This window comes from Pangasianodon hypophthalmus, chromosome 1, assembly GCF_027358585.1.
Source record: "Pangasianodon hypophthalmus isolate fPanHyp1 chromosome 1, fPanHyp1.pri, whole genome shotgun sequence".
In the NCBI taxonomy this organism is placed as follows: domain Eukaryota; kingdom Metazoa; phylum Chordata; class Actinopteri; order Siluriformes; family Pangasiidae; genus Pangasianodon; species Pangasianodon hypophthalmus.
The window spans coordinates 20,976,382-20,992,493 of NC_069710.1; the positions used below are offsets into that span (position 1 = coordinate 20,976,382).

The window sequence follows — 16,112 nt, forward strand, 5'->3', positions numbered from 1 at the left end:
CATAGGTAGTAACCTGAGCTCACGATCGAACCAGGGACCTGAAACTGTGAGGCAGCAATGCTACTGCTGCATCACCATGTAGCCCAGTTCCAGGTTCTACCACAGGAGTGTCCAGTCTTCTCCACAAAGGGCCAGTGTGGGTGCAGGGTTTCATTCCAATCAAGCAGGAGTCACACCTGATTCCACCTGTTTAATCAGCTGATTTGGGCTTGCAGTAGACTTCAGCTTTGAATAGCACTTTTTCCAGCGGTTATTGTCACAAACATCATGTTTGAAATATCTAAGCAAAAGCCACAACCGTGGACTAGGTATATCACACACTTCGATGGTTTGTTAAGGGTTCTTATCTTCCTAAAGGGAATCTGCTTGGAGCCCTTTCTGCCAAGAAAAGCCATTGTTGTTGTTGCATTCTACACAGGGCCTTTAAAAGGGTCCTCTAGGGAGCAATAATATATTGGGGGTCCTGATTTAAAAAATAGTGTAGATAATAACGACCTTGTGTAATAATAAAAAAAAAAAAAATGAGAAAACTCTAAGCCAGCTTTTCTCCCATGCACGTCCTCTTGTCAATGCACTTCAGTGGGAAAGAAGTGGAGTTCTTCCCTGCCCACGTATACACCTAATAATGTAAAGTAGAACACTCTCCCTAAGATATTTAATAATCAGTTAGATGCTCAGGCGTCTGCTCGTCATGCCTTCCATCCCTAGCGTTGTCGATGCTGAGTGAAATCGGCTTGCACTGCGGGTTAGGTGTGGAGGTGTGAGCAGGTCACAGTGAGGAGCTCGCTGTCTGCGTCATGACGCAGTGATGTGCTGAGTGCTGCCTCTTCCACACCGGCGCGCGCTGCTCCCCCCGGAGCCCGGACTCCGCGCACCTGCTGCAGTGGCACAGCACCATCTCACCTTACCGGGCTTTCTCCTGGCTTCTAACACCTTTTCTCTTCGGAAATGGAGTTTCACAGTGGGAAAAGTACTAGGATTCGACTGGGTATTGCTGAGGAAGAAGAGACGTGTTTTATTTGTCGTTATAAAGCACGCGATTCTTTGTAGGTGCATGGAGTCGGTATTGCATGAGGTAGGTGTCATCTGTTTTTAACCTGAATTTTGAATTGTCTATGCATAGTCATCACTGTCTGATAATTATGTGCTATTTATCCTATTTATCAATACTATAATATAATATAATATATACATAATATATACATAATATATACATAATATATATGTATATATTATTACATATATATATGTATATATGTATAAAAAATGTGTATGTGTGTATGTATATAGTTATATGGGATATATAGTAATATATAGCATATTTTCACCTTTCACCTTGGAAATCAGATTGAAGTTTTGGAAACCAGATGTTGATGTTGAAATCAGATTTTGGACAGATTCTGCTTGATGCTAGAAAAGATGTAATTGTTTAATAGTTAGAGTGAGGCTGTGTGCATAACACTGTAATAAGGTAAACTACTAATGGATTTAAAAGAGAGAGAGAGAGAGAGAGAGAGAGAGAGAGAGAGAGAGAGATGCCCCTCTGTAGTAGTAATTCGACATATTTTTCTGGCAGTATGTGAGTACAGAAAATATGATGAAGTTTACTTCTTATCCAGAAAAGTAACTACAGCTACAAGTTTTTTTTTTTTTTTTTTTAAATAAACTGTCATTTGTCTCAGCAATAACTGTATAATCTTCTCCAAGTTAGAGATGGTGAGACAGTTTGAGCCCTCGCAGGCAGCTGAGGGCTTTACTGTAAATAGAGCTCATTCCTGTTGAGATTAAGTTCAGGGCCATGACTGAAACATTCTTGCTTTAATTAAAAAGCTTTAATTAAAGGGGGAATTTAATGTTGTGTAATTTCAAATGGCAGGTGGGAGGGAAAGTCATTTGGTGCAGTGGCACTACCATGGGTCATGTTATGACTGCTGGTTAGAAAGTCATTTGGCAGCTCCTATCATTGTATTGGCTCTTGCAATATTTACACTGTAGAGAGTGCAAATAAAATGTATAATAGCCTATACAATGCAGTCTCTTAAATAAGCCGTTGGATGAACATTAACCATGCACAAGTAAAAACTATTGTATTACAATTTTTCTTGGGTTACTACTCTATTTTGTGCCATTATTGACCCCTGGCCTGTTGCTGTCTTTAGATTCCTTCTGCTATATAACATTATTGAAGATGTTATCTAAATGATGATTATTTAATTATTTAAAGCAAGTGTTTCTATAAGAGTTTGGATGTTTCACATCCATGTAGTCAAACAAACCTAAATGATTTTGGTTTAAATAATCTTTGACACATCTCTAACCAAGGAAGTCCAATGTCAAAGTTTTTAAAAAATGTGTAGATATACTGCAATCTCACTACGTAACAATATAATGCCAATATAAGATTTATCGTTATTAACCTCCATATACTCTATGACTGGATATACTGGATATATAATATGTTTTTATGTGAAAAAATATATATATATATTTAAGGTTACAATTAAAGGTTTTATTTCTCTTTCATCAGTGTGATATTGAGCTAATTTAGCCAAAAATTTCTTTTTCTTCTTTACCAAGGGTGCCAATAATACTAGAACAGAATCTAAATCTAAATCAGGGGACAGGTAAGAAAAGCTCTGTCTTATTTGAAACCTGTCTATGCTATAAGTTAGCAATATTACACTCAATTACATTTTCGTCCCCCCATTATAAATACCATATATAACCAGTATTCTATAACAGCTTACATATAGAAAAAAGTGTTTATAATTATCAGACTTCCAAGTCATTGCATTATTATATGTGTCAAACTGTGATATGACAGAACCTTCTTTTTTCTTTCACTCATCAAATCCCATTGCATGCTAATAAAAAGAACATTGTGCTACAGCTGAATTAAATTCCTCAGGCTTAAGGCTGTAGGTCCTCATGGGGACATAATGACCGGACACCCACTAAGCTCACTATGAATTGGATTAGCAACTTGACTTGAAATTATTCATTTCTCAGCATGACGGTTTAAGAACACTGAGCTGTTGAAGAACAGGTAGACTGAGAAGGCTCTGTAGACAAGACACTGTTTCTAACTGTACAGCCTTCAAGTCTGGCCTTTCAGCATGTGATCTGAGATGCAGCACACAGGTCAGACTTTGAGTAGGAGAGCATAGTGGAGATAAGGACAGGCTTTGTGCTGTAGTGTCACTGCTATCAGCCCTTGATCAGCCTGAATGATGGCCTACCTCTGGTGGGGATACACTATAGTGCGAGGTGTGTGGGGGGAGGACAGAAAGAGTGGACCTATGTTGCTCATGGCACTACAAAATAGATCAATATGCTTACGCAAACATCAAACACTATTCAGGCCCACTAAGAGGTATTCATCTTAGCAGGTTCCTTACAAGTTAGCTGACGTAAGATTGACTAATTGAATAGGGAATAGGTAACACTGGGCCTTTAAGAAGCACCAGGATAGAGCAGAGCTAATTAAAATGTCTTCATTTGTGTGGATGAGCTCCTGTAGTACAGCAGTTAACTTCATTAACCTCAAGTAATATGTAATACATTTGAACTTCTTATTGCTTAAGTTAATTTAACTTAATTAAATTACTTTAAATATCATTTATGTAACAACCAGGGAGCCCCATCCCACTACATTTGCATTATAAATAAGTGCACTACTACTGAAACTACAGTGTGTAGTAATGTGTTTATCTCTGTATCATCTTCACAGTGATGACTGCAAAGAAAGAGCATTTTTCTGCAAGCAGTTTTTATGCATTATTACTGCATTACAGCGTTGATGCATGCCAGACACACTGCCCTTAACTAATATTTATTATATGTAGTTCAGGTTTTAATTAGAAATCCAGTTTGGCTGACCTTTAAAATTGAGAGGTCAAACCAGCAGACCATTGTTTAAAGCAATTTCTGTAATTATTATTGATTGATTTGCTGTCTATTGTGTGGTTGATTAGATCAATATCTCAAAGAGGATTATGTACTATACAGTGCAAACAAACCTCAGTAATCACTTAGAGACCCAGTACAGCAATAAAATCCAATATGGTTCAGTATTATCTGTTCAATAACATTTGCTTGATCTCAAACCTGACAAGCAGTGTTCTTTCTTAGATCATGTAAGACCAAAAGATTTTGAAAAAGGAAGCAAATTTATCAAGTTACATGTCAGAGTAGAGTGGATTTGATGGCCATTAATCCTGTGATGTAATAATTTTTTTTGTAGCTTTGTATACATGCAGAAACTAGATTGAAAACAATTAATTCAGCAGAGAGATCATCCATTTGCCACACACATCATATACTGAGTGAGAATGTGAGCTCTTTACACCCATTTTGCTGCAAATCTCTGCATCAAAAGGCAGCCATTAACTGGATAGATCACCTACGTGTCATAATTCTCCTAACATTACCATCTGAACATCCGGTGTTCTCTGTGCACTTTAGGCTTGTTATCAATATAGTAAAGGCTGAATTCAGCAAAAGCATTACTCTTTTTCGCTGTCCAACTACAGCTTAGCTAGTGCTGGCCTTAGCTCATTTGAAGAACCAAAAGTATTCACATTTTTACACCATCAGCAAACAAGCCTAGGCACATTTTAGTTTACCAAGGTATAGACGATGTAAAAGTACAGTGTGAAGTTATATACGTATGAGTTTTAAAGGTACACCACATTCACATTCACATATGATGCTATACATGCTGTTAAAGAGACCACCCCATTGTAGCCAGAAAGATACAGTTAACTACAGTTGGGGTCATAAGTTTACATGCGGCTTGCAGAATCTGCAAAATGTTAATAATTTAAAAAAATAAGATGGATCGTAGAAATTGCATTTTGTTTTTTCAGTACTGCCCTGAATAAGCTATTTCACAGATGTTTACATGTAGTCCACAAGACACAATAATAACTGAATTTACACAAATGAACCATGAAATATGAAGTTTACATACACTTGATTCTTAATACTGGTTACCTGGTTGTAACTGTTTTTATGTTTTGTGATAGTTGTTCATTAGTCCCTTGTTTGTCCTGAGCAGTTAAACTGTCCACTGAACTTCAGAAAAATCCTCCAGGTCCTGCACATTCTCTGCTTTTCCAGCATCTTCTGCATATTTGACCCCTTTCCAGCAGTGGCTATATGATATTCAGATCCATCTTTTCACACTTAGGACAACTGAGGGATTCATACACAACTATTATAAAAGGTTCAAACATTCACTGATGCTCAAGAAGGCAATATAATACATTAAGAGTTGTAAAATTTTGAACGGGATGATCGATGTAAATGTAGCTTCTGAAGGACAGTACTAAATGAAAAAATAAGATCTTTAAACATAATGCAATTTTTATGATCCCTCTGATTAAAAAAAAAAAAATTATTAACATTTTCCAGATTCTGCAAGGCATATGTAAACTTATGACCCCAACTGTAGCCGATACTTCAATTCTCCTCTAGATGTGCAGCTAAAAATAGCTGTATAGTTGCCAAATGATTTGCTCATTACTCATTTTCTCTGGAGCCATGAGTCACGTCTGCCTTCCGTGGCAAATGTGATTCATGTCAGCACTTTTTCCTGTGCTACTGGTAATGGGAATATTAAAGCAGTTAGAGTGTTAGGGCTTCCTAGATTTTCTTTGAGGAAAGCACATTTGATTTGTGATAATGATGGGGGAAAATCTAAGTAATATATACCTTAAAACCTTTTCTGCTCCAAATATTTTTCTTATACAAACAGTGGGTTTCTCCAGGCGTGCCTTAAATATATTCTGCATGTTTCTGAAGGCGTTTCCAGAGTATTGTGATGAACACGGTTTTTAAATCCAGCTCTTAGTGGGCCTGCTATTTCCCTACTGACAGTGTGACTGGAAAATTTCAAAGAAAGAGAAATGGCCTCAAACTATTTATGGGCAGTGTACCATAAACCAAATATGTGGCCATAAACCAAATATAAGATTATTAAACCTATTTCTAGACTTTTTTTACACTAATTTCAAGCTTAAAATAGTCTTCTTTTTTTGGCAGAGGAGTTAAGAATAAGCATTTATTTCTAGAAAGAAGCAAAATTATTTGCCAGTTGAATAAGAAAACGAGCAAAATGGCTCAAAATAGGTTTAACAGTCTTATATTTGATTTATTGTAATCCTGTAAAAGGAAATGCTAGATAAATTTGAGTATATTCAAGATATTTTCACTTGCTAAGATGTCAGCTTTTGCAGTGTTCAAACCAGTTATCTTTTCTGTCCAAAATGTAGAACATTGTAATAAACTGCTGTTTTTCTTTAGAGGTTGAGGATTCTGGATAACTGGATGCCGAAGAACAACTCTCTGTTTTCGCCCTCAGAGCTGGACATCTCTCTGCAGGATGTCTCAAACTCTTCTCTCTCCCCGCCGCTGGCTGATTGGGAGGCTCCCACATTCACTCGTGCTGCACAGTTCCGAGTTGGTGCCACGCTGGTGCTCTTCTTGTTTGCAGCAGTCAGTAACCTGGCACTTCTCATCAGTGTGTGCCATGGACGGGGACGGCGCCTGGCCTCCCACCTGCGGCCCCTCATCACGAGCCTGGCTGCAGCAGATCTGATGATGACATTCATCGTGATGCCACTGGACATGGTATGGAATGTGACGGTGCAGTGGCACGGCGGTGATGGTCTTTGCAAGTTGCTTAGCTTCCTTAAGTTGTTTGCCATGCAGGCCTCTGCATTCATCCTGGTGGTGATCAGTCTGGACCGACAGCATGCCATCCTGCACCCTCTCGACACCATTAACGCACACCGGCGCAACAAGAGAATGCTGGTGCTGGCATGGAGCCTCAGCTTGCTCCTCGCCTCCCCACAGGTGGGCTACAGCACCTCAAACATAAAAACGAAGTGAAACTATGTTGTGCTATTTTCCTCATGGTGCACACATATCCACTGTGTATGTTAATAATGTATTTTTTTCTGTGGTTCTTTTCACAACAGTGGTACCGAAAGTCACTGTTCAAATGGTCCATTGAGGCCTCTGTTATACTGGATAAGTTGCAGATATTGAGTAGTTTAATTAGACTGAGTTAAAGTGGACATTCTCCCAGTTCACTTAGACAAACTGTTTACCTGTTTGATAGAGATAAATGGTTATCTAAATCGAGGAAATTAGGAAGAGGGCGAGTCCATATTTGAATTCATAAGAATGAATGAATTTTTATGTGGTCCTCTTAATGTTCTTTCATTAATGTGGTATGAACCCAACCTGAATATTGCTGCGTCCATAGAGTTCAGAACCATTGTTATTTCCAGATCAAAAAAATTGTATACAGTAGAGACTTTTTGAGCTTCTTTTATAAGAGAATGTGCTGAACACCTAGAACAATTGCTTTGAATAAGTAGCTCATCCTCCCACATGCAGAAGTGCATACATCTATTTTTACATATGCTGTGTCTTGCATAATGAGCTAGAATCTGCTCTGAGTAATATTTACACAGCAAGAATGAGCTCTGTGCTGGTGCTGGCCAAGCACCTATCATCATGAAAATGGTCATTTTAAAACCCAACATTATGTTGATTACTGAATGTATTATGGTATATTTTTACCACCAAGTTGAAGAGGATGTGAGTCGGTCCACTTGCAGGAGCCCTCTGACAGATCTTATCCCAGACCGGCACACACATTGATCTCATTGCTGTATAGCCTGTGCAATTTGTATATACCAGGTATAGTATGAGACTGCTGATGAGCTATGAATAAGGCTTTTTCAGTCATAATTGCTTTGGCTTTTTTCTGCCTCCAAAGATTGGCTCCGAGGTTCATATGAGGGTCATGGTATGAAAATTGCAGCAGTAATGAGGAGGGTTCAAAGCACACATATTACTGATGCATGCCAAACACATCAACAACAGGGTGGTGTTATCCTTTTTTCCTATTACAGCATGTCCCAAAGGGCTTTATACATCTTATACAATAAAAAATTTGCCAGCAACTTTTTATTTATTAAAGAACAACACATCATACTTTTTTTTTATCTGTTTATAGTTACATTTAATGTTGTGCAAGATCCATGAAACAAGTAAGTTCCTATTATCTCTTATGCTATAACAGCTATAAACAGGTGAACTACTGAAGACGAAATGAACAGCATTGTGGCATAAAGGGTAATAATAGATTCATCAGAACGAATCTGTATGACATCAAACTGCTGTGTACCCAAAGCACATTTTGGAAAGAAAAAAAAAAAACTTGACAGTATATCCATGATCAACACCTCCACCCAATAAAGTACACTTGATACACAAAGCAGGAAATAAATGGACTGAAAAAAAAATGCAGGCTTCTATGCATCATCATAGAGGGGTGAGTGTGTGTGTGTGTGTGTGTGTGAAGATATGTTGTGTCACATCTAAAATATGCCAGTGTACAACCTCAGTGTTATGTATAGCAGAGGAGCTCTAGGCTTGCTGGGAATTTTATATGCACACCTGTAGGGGCCAGTGATGGCACAGAACGCTTCTGTCTCAGGTTCTTCCTTCCTAATCTAATATACACCTACTGCAGCAGGATTGCGGGAAGGGGGGATGTCACGTGAACACAGTGATGCAGAAGGAGATAAAAGAATTAGGAAAGAACAAGTAATGTGTGTAAAAAGGTACCAGAGTATTAGTCAGTGGTGGTCAACATACAGTGCCAGGTAGAAAGTGTTTATAAGACCCTGCTATTAATTCAATTGGAAAATGGGATAATAACAAATGAAATCATTTAAAATGACATCTGTATTGGTTGGTGTTGTGGATTGTTGAAAATGTTTACTGCGACTGAAAATACATTTTGCACAGGACCTCAAAGGTTTGTCTCTTCTTCAGTTGTTTATCTTCAGAGCAATCAAAGCCGAAAAAGTGGATTTCACACAATGTGTGACACATGGGAGTTTCCGAGAGCGATGGCAGGAGACAGTCTACAACATGTTCCACTTTGTCACTCTCTACGTTATCCCACTGCTAGTCATGAGCTGCTGTTACACCCGCATCCTCGTCGAGATCAACAGACAGGAGCACAAAAATAAAGGTAATTGCAGTAATTTTATACTGAACTACCTATTTTCTTTTTTACCATTATGGGTATCCAATTAGCTCTTTGTAGGCAGCAAGTAAATTTAATGGTAACTTAGCATTCTGCTAATGTAGCTCAATGCAAGGCTTGGTGGAGTGAACTTAGGTAGTGCAACAGTTTTTTGTTCTGCACACACTTGCACAATCCTCGGTGTTTTGCATCCATTTCTAAATCAATGGCACTGTATTTCATTGGCTATCCACAGACCAGTCAGTCTACTCTATATAGTCCCCTCAGTAAGTATTGGAATGGCAAGGCCAATTCTTTTGTTTGTGCTATACACTGAAAACATCTGGGTTTAAGATCAAAAGATGAAAACGATATGATAGATCAGAATGTCAGCTTTCATTTCCTGATTTTACATCCAGATGTGTTAAACAACTTAGAACATGACACCTATTGTTGGAACCCACCCATTTTTCAAGTGATCAAAAATATTGGAACGTGTGACTGATAGGTGTTTCTTGTTGCCCAGGTATGCCCTGTTAGATTGATTGTTTAAACAATTAATAGCTCTGAATGTTTACTCTTGGTTTGAACCCTGGGTTTCACCTGTGAAAACTGCATTTGTTCTTAAAAAGGATAAACCAACATGAAGACATGAGAGCTGTCTATAGGAGAAAAGCAGGCCATGTGGAAGCTGAGAAAAGAGGGAAAATCGATCAGAGCCATTGCACAAGCATTGCGAATAGCCAATACAACAATTTAGAATGTCCTGAAAAAGAAAGAAACCAATGGTGTACTAACAACCAGACACTGAACAGGTCGGCCAAGGAAAACAGCAGCATATCATCTCATATTCATCTTTTGATCTCAAACCCAAATGTCTTCAGTGTATAGCAAAAACAACAGAATTGGCCTTGCCGTTCCATTACTTTTGGAGGGGACTGTACATGATAAATGGAATAAAACCTAATGTATGTGTGTAGCTATTCTACACACATAAAGGAATAAAGATCATCTCTCTGATGCAGATAAAGACAAAGCCCACTGAAGGAGCAGTTGTTGTCACATAGTTAAACCTGTGACTAGGACTATAAAGTAGGCACATTGATATTGCATAATGCAGTGCATTTTCCCAGATCAGAGACCATCATTATTTAAATTTATACTAGAAGTCTTATGTGACACTAGCAACTATTAATATTTAATCCAATTTTAATGCAGAATTCAAGTTATTCCCCATTTAGGTTCCATATAAAGTATTTCAGCTGACAAAATCTGCTTCCTCTGTGCAGCGGGGGAGTCATGTCTCCGGCGCAGCCGAACAGATATGATCCCTAAAGCAAGAATGAAGACGCTGAAGATGACCATAATCATCGTCCTGTCATTCATAGTCTGCTGGACTCCATATTACCTGTTGGGGATCTGGTACTGGTTCCAACCAGACATGCTGAAGGTCACTCCTGAGTATGTCCACCACCTGCTCTTTGTCTTTGGTAACCTGAATACCTGCTGTGACCCAGTAATCTATGGCCTGTACACGCCGTCTTTCCGTGCTGACCTTGCACGCTGCTGGGGCTGCCGTTCAACTAGCGACTCTCCTCGCTCTCTTGAACGACTCTCCGCCCGACAGGGGCCTCACAGCGCAGAGCAGGAGTCCGATCCTGCCAGTGTCAAAGGGGCTGAAGGGTAAAATATATATATATAAACACCTGAGAGGTAAACTTCCAAATCGCTCCACATACCCTCAAGCAGAAGTGCATACACTGAAATAGGTAAGAAAGTGCACTGAGGGTGGATTACAAGGGAAGCAGTGTTTTTATTCAGAAATGTAATTTAATGTCATGTCAAGAGTCAAGAGTTGTTAATTTGTCATTTGCACAGTTACACTGGGAACACTGGGCATTGAAATGCTTGTGATGAGGCTCAGATTTAGACACTGACAGAACAAACACATATTTGGACATTAAGGTTGGGATGATGCTGTTATGTGATGGTAAATGAGACAGTGGTGTACAATGGCAGAGTAAAGTGATGTGTGCTATGTAAAATTGTTACAATGGTAGAGTAAAATGTAATGTAATGAAATGCCCTTGTAAAAATGTATAATGTCAGAACAGAAATACTGTTATCTGATAAACTGCTCTTACAATGCATGCATTGCAGCAAATACATCAGCATTACAGCTGATTTCTGTGATGCTGCCAGGTACACTGCTGATACTTTAAACTTTAGCAATAGCTTACATTTTACAACAGCACTGAGTGATATTTCTTGCTGCAAGTCTGAGTCTCTGTGCTACTCTTTAAAGAACAAATCTTGCATAATTTCATAGTTACATAATGGCATAATTAAGTTTAATAAGCTTGCACAGTCTGCACAGAGACCACAGTGACTGATTAACAGGGATAAAGTGAGTTTAAAGCCCGAACAGTACTCTGCCTCTGCAGACTGCAGGCTTTAGCTCATTTTGAAATTTAATAGGAATCTGATTTCACATTGCACCACATTGAAACTGGCTTAGCACAGAATTAAATGGAGATTTTGTACAAGTCTAGATAAACCTCATGGTCTTCAGAGAGCAACAAGTACGCTTATTAATGCTTTGTGAGTTGTGAGTTTGGTATGTTTGGATTCTGGATCAATGTATGCAGTATGAGAAACAGAGAGAGATGTTTATAAGTGTCAGAATATGTTAAATACTTTGAGACAGTGATACATCAATGTCTTATCAGCAATAGCGCCAAGGTCTAATCAACAGAGCTGCATTCACTTGCAGGTCTACAGAGGCACACTGCCTGCTTTGTCACCCAATGTGCACATTAAAGACAACAGAACAATAATCTGAGGAAGAGGAGTTGTACACACACAGTTTTCCTCCATCTCAGTTTGTCTGTTATGGAATATTGACTAACACTCGTGTTAGATTAAGTAGGAGAGAACAACTCCAAAGCTACAATGTTTCCTGATACTACAAAATAAAAGAGGAGTTTTTATTTAGACGCTAAGAAGTACACAGTGGTAACTGGAGTGGGGTTTCCTCCACCAAGTCTGTTATTTTTTTCAAATGCATCAGTAGTTATTTGATATTGGAAAAGATGAGGAAAAATATGAAATAAAGCAATAACATGTAATGAAGATTACATGTTATTTACATGTTAAGTCCAGGCTTTAATCGACATTGACTTTATGCCCAATATGCTTCTTTATTTCACTGTTGCTTGCAGCGAGCACAGATTAATCAGCCAGTGAAAGAAAATTACACTAGCATCTTCATCAATGTTGAATATTAATGGTGAAAAAGGCAGAGCATATTCTTTGGTATTTCTGCTAGCATGTTGTCCCTGTGAACATCAGGACAGGGAGAGGAGACTTTTTCACTTCCACACTGAGGGTGATGCGGTGATGCAGTGTCTGTCAGGCTTCTCAACAAGCTCGAAAAGCTCGAAAACTCTGCTGCTTCATGTTCTCTAAAGTTTTGCACTCTCCAAACAAATTAAATCCAATGTCATTTTCATTTAGCCAGCACGACTGCATACAGGCAAGAACGAAACAGACTATACACCTACTCTAAACTGTCACAGTTATAATCCAACATGTATTTTAGAGTTGTCCTGATATAAGGAATTAATGCACACCTGGCAACCAGTCATTTCTGTGGCCATGTACAAGATCTGTGGCCATGTACATAGCTTGTACAAGATATTTTCATTTTGTTGCCAGTGACTAAAAAATGAAATGAAAGGTAAGAGTGAAGCAATAAAGCATTACACATGAGAATGTAGTGAAATCCCCTGCATTAGTTTACCTCCTAAACTCAGTCTTGCCCACAAACTCAGTAAGGAGAGATGCACCTTAGTTACAATACAGCACAACCTGCATATACAACACAAACGGTACATTTTATGTACAGCCATGCACACAAGTACATACTATACAAACAAACATGATATCAGTTGTTTATGGGAATGTCATGGGAAGCTGTGTATTTCTGTGTGAAAATTACTGAATAGCTTATCTGAATTAATTAAACTCATTTTCAGGCTTGAGTCTCAGTGGAATTTTCCCTTTTCCATGGATGGTTAAAGCAGGGATTGTGTCAGGATTAATTCCTACTGTGAGCTGTTACAAGCTAACACATGCAACAAATGTTCCTCTACGTAATAAATCAGGGAAGTCATTGAGTCTCTAAAGGATGTCAGCATCTTTCAGGATTGAGATATCACCAGAAAGTATGTCACATTCTTCCATGAGCTCACACAAACACACTCACACACACTACAGAACACACACACGGGGTCTGCCTCTGTAGAAAGGTCCCCTAAAGGATGTCAGCATCTTTCATGATTGAGATATCACCAGACAGTATGCCACATTCTTCCATGAACTTCTACACACACACACACACACATACAAACACACACACATGCACATACTCTACAGAACACACACATGGGGTCTGCCTCTGTAGAAAGGTCCCCAGGGTCCTGCTGGCTGCCATGGCAACACTTAAAGTCAATGTTGTTGGTGTGATGAAGATTTCTGTATAGTGTGGCCAAAAGAAAAGCAATTACTGCATGTCATCTCCCTGGTTTTGAAGGTAGAACTCTGAGCAAATGAAAAATACAGTCTTGATCAGATGTGATGCAGGTGATGTGTTGCCTGAATTGTAATGAGACTCAATACATCTATTAAACATATAATGCTGTTTTAAATCAGCCCTCATTCATCAAAGTTGAGCTTGGCCATGGTTCTGGTTTGTCTGTACTTATGGTCTCACTGGTCTCAGTGAGTGTAAAACTGAGCATAACATTTTAACAACCTGAAAACCTTGTTTATGCTTTGAGTGATTGAGCATTCAGCTTCTCCATGACATGAGCAGCATTTCAGAAAGATGCAGATTCAAATGTCTTGGATGAAGCGTGTGCTAAACCCTGGTGATAGGAGAGAACTAGCAAGTGGTTGTTAATTAGCAAATGACCTTTGGGAGAAATGGGTTGAAAAAACTCCTGGAACTTCACAAAGTCCATGATGCCCAGTATCCTAACAATGTTCACAGGGTCTTTGGAGGAAAAAAGCACCACAACATCACAGATCCTCCACCATAATTAACAGTAGGGATTAGGTTAATTTCTGTATAATGATCCTTCTTTTTCCCCAAAAAACCTTCCTTAGTGTTTGTGTTTGCCTGTCTAACCATCCTCCATACTGTACCTAAAGGCAAAATACACTTTTGTCCTCTTCCAGACATCTTCACTGAAATGTTTTTTCCTTCTCTCCATCTGCTTTTACACTTAATCAGATGTAGCCTGTTGAATGATTCATTTTGGAGACTTACTTTCATAACACCTGCATAAATTAGGGTGGGTTTCATCTAAGTTATACAAGAGTAAATTTGGGTGTGTTATATGATGTATAAACAAGGGCTGGGAGCTTACTAGCTCACAACTGCACCAAAAGTCACTGTTCATTTTGACAGTTAATGAGTTAAATGCAGATTTGTTCATACATCCTTCCACGCACTCAAATCTGCACTCGTTTCTACACAACTTTGATGAATAAGGGCCACTGTGCATATAATTTAAGGCTTATGCTTCAAGGCCCAAGGCTCATGACTTTGGTTCCTTCAGGCTAATCATGCTCCTAGATCATGAATTATTCAATATCCATATGAAACTAAACCAACTGAGATTCTCAGGCTATGAACTACCGTGTGTAAAAGTGGATCTGCCATGCATACATTTGCATTGTAAAATCCTGTTTGATTTTCACTACTAATTTAAACTTTATTGTCTATTAATTCTTAATGAAAATCTGCCTTTGCCTTCTTTTTGTAGCATTACTGGAGTGGGGGTGTGCTAAAGGAATATATAATCAATATATAATTAGAGGAAGACAGCCCAGAGGCTATCTGGAGGAGCTGCATTGGGTCTTTTGGCTATTTAAAGGTTTTATTGGCCTGAAGAGGATATTATAAATCCTCATTTACCATTTTCCTTCTGGTATTGTCTGGAGCTTTACCATTGATTGATTTGCAAGCAGGTAGCCAGACCAGAACATTTTGAGAAGATGCTTTCCTCATGGTCCCTGATGTCTGAAACTGATGCTCACGGTTCACTTCAGTCTCAGTGTAGCTGTAATCGTTCTCCAGCAAGCAGTGTGGACGTATATTGTAATTAACTTTTAATTTAGCTTTATATTTTATTACAAACATACACTGAAAAGATTTTACCCTTACCAAGAGACCATCCTTCCAATTTTGTTTCCTAAGAGGAATACTGATTTACATTAGACAGAGAAGCTTATTCAACTTATGGAACTAATTACATTTGGCTTTTGGACAATTCTGCATTAATTCTTGAAGACATTGATTCTCTGTTGTTGACAGTGACTGGCATACAGATGGTGGTTCTGTGACTATTATTCCTGTATTCCTGACCTTTATTCATTCAGCACAATGTCTTAACATGTAAAACAATGCAATTACGGACAGGGGACATGCATTTCTTTCTCTGTGCACACGGGGTAGACTGATATTGAACCATACCTAGGCCACACAGGACTTAGTTATGCCTGCTGCAATGAGTTGAGTTTGTTTTCTTATGAAGGATAACAGTTTTGTACTTTTCATTGAGTGTGTTTGTGTGACTAATAAAATGTACACATTGCTGATTTTTTTCTATGTATTTTCTTGTCAGAAATTGTCATTATTGTGTTTTATGGTCTGAAAACCACTAAAGTAGCACAGTTTGGCATAATAAATAATAAATAAATATTTCTTTGTTTGGTGTATATCTGCTGGAGATATCTACTGTATGTATCAGTATTGGTATCAATGAGTAAAAAAAAAAGAACATAATCGTACATATACTCATAAAAATGATACTGATGCATCCCTCCTGGAGGGTTAAGAAGCTTGATAAAAATAGATGTCACAAAAAAAGGCCCAGGACATGACAACAAAAGAAGCAGCTGAGCTTTGCATCAGTATGGGCCAAGATATTTATTTTGTACTTTCGATCTTTCCTTTAAATTCCCAGAGCAGAAGGATTTACGTGTCTTCGGA

General features: G+C 38.4%; 1 protein-coding gene across 1 annotated transcript; it reads left to right on the forward strand.

The window, feature by feature from the left end:
• Window positions 1-827: 827 nt before the first annotated feature.
• LOC113542208 (gonadotropin-releasing hormone II receptor) lies at window positions 828-15,810 on the forward strand. Its single transcript, XM_026939567.3, has 4 exons — window positions 828-1,075; window positions 6,307-6,858; window positions 8,857-9,058; window positions 10,342-15,810. The coding sequence occupies exons 1-4, from the start codon at window positions 1,055-1,057 to the stop codon at window positions 10,737-10,739; spliced, it is 1,173 nt and encodes a 390-aa protein (XP_026795368.3). The 5' UTR covers window positions 828-1,054; the 3' UTR covers window positions 10,740-15,810.
• Window positions 15,811-16,112: the final 302 nt, after the last annotated feature.

Bases quoted from the DNA above. Each gene is read 5' to 3' on its own strand.
- LOC113542208 (XM_026939567.3), top strand. From the start codon at position 1,055: ATGGAGTCGGTATTGCATGAG. The intron at 6,859-8,856 runs GTGGGCTACAGC...TCTCTTCTTCAG, and splicing joins TGCTCCTCGCCTCCCCACAG to TTGTTTATCTTCAGAGCAAT. The intron at 9,059-10,341 runs GTAATTGCAGTA...TCCTCTGTGCAG, and splicing joins ACAGGAGCACAAAAATAAAG to CGGGGGAGTCATGTCTCCGG.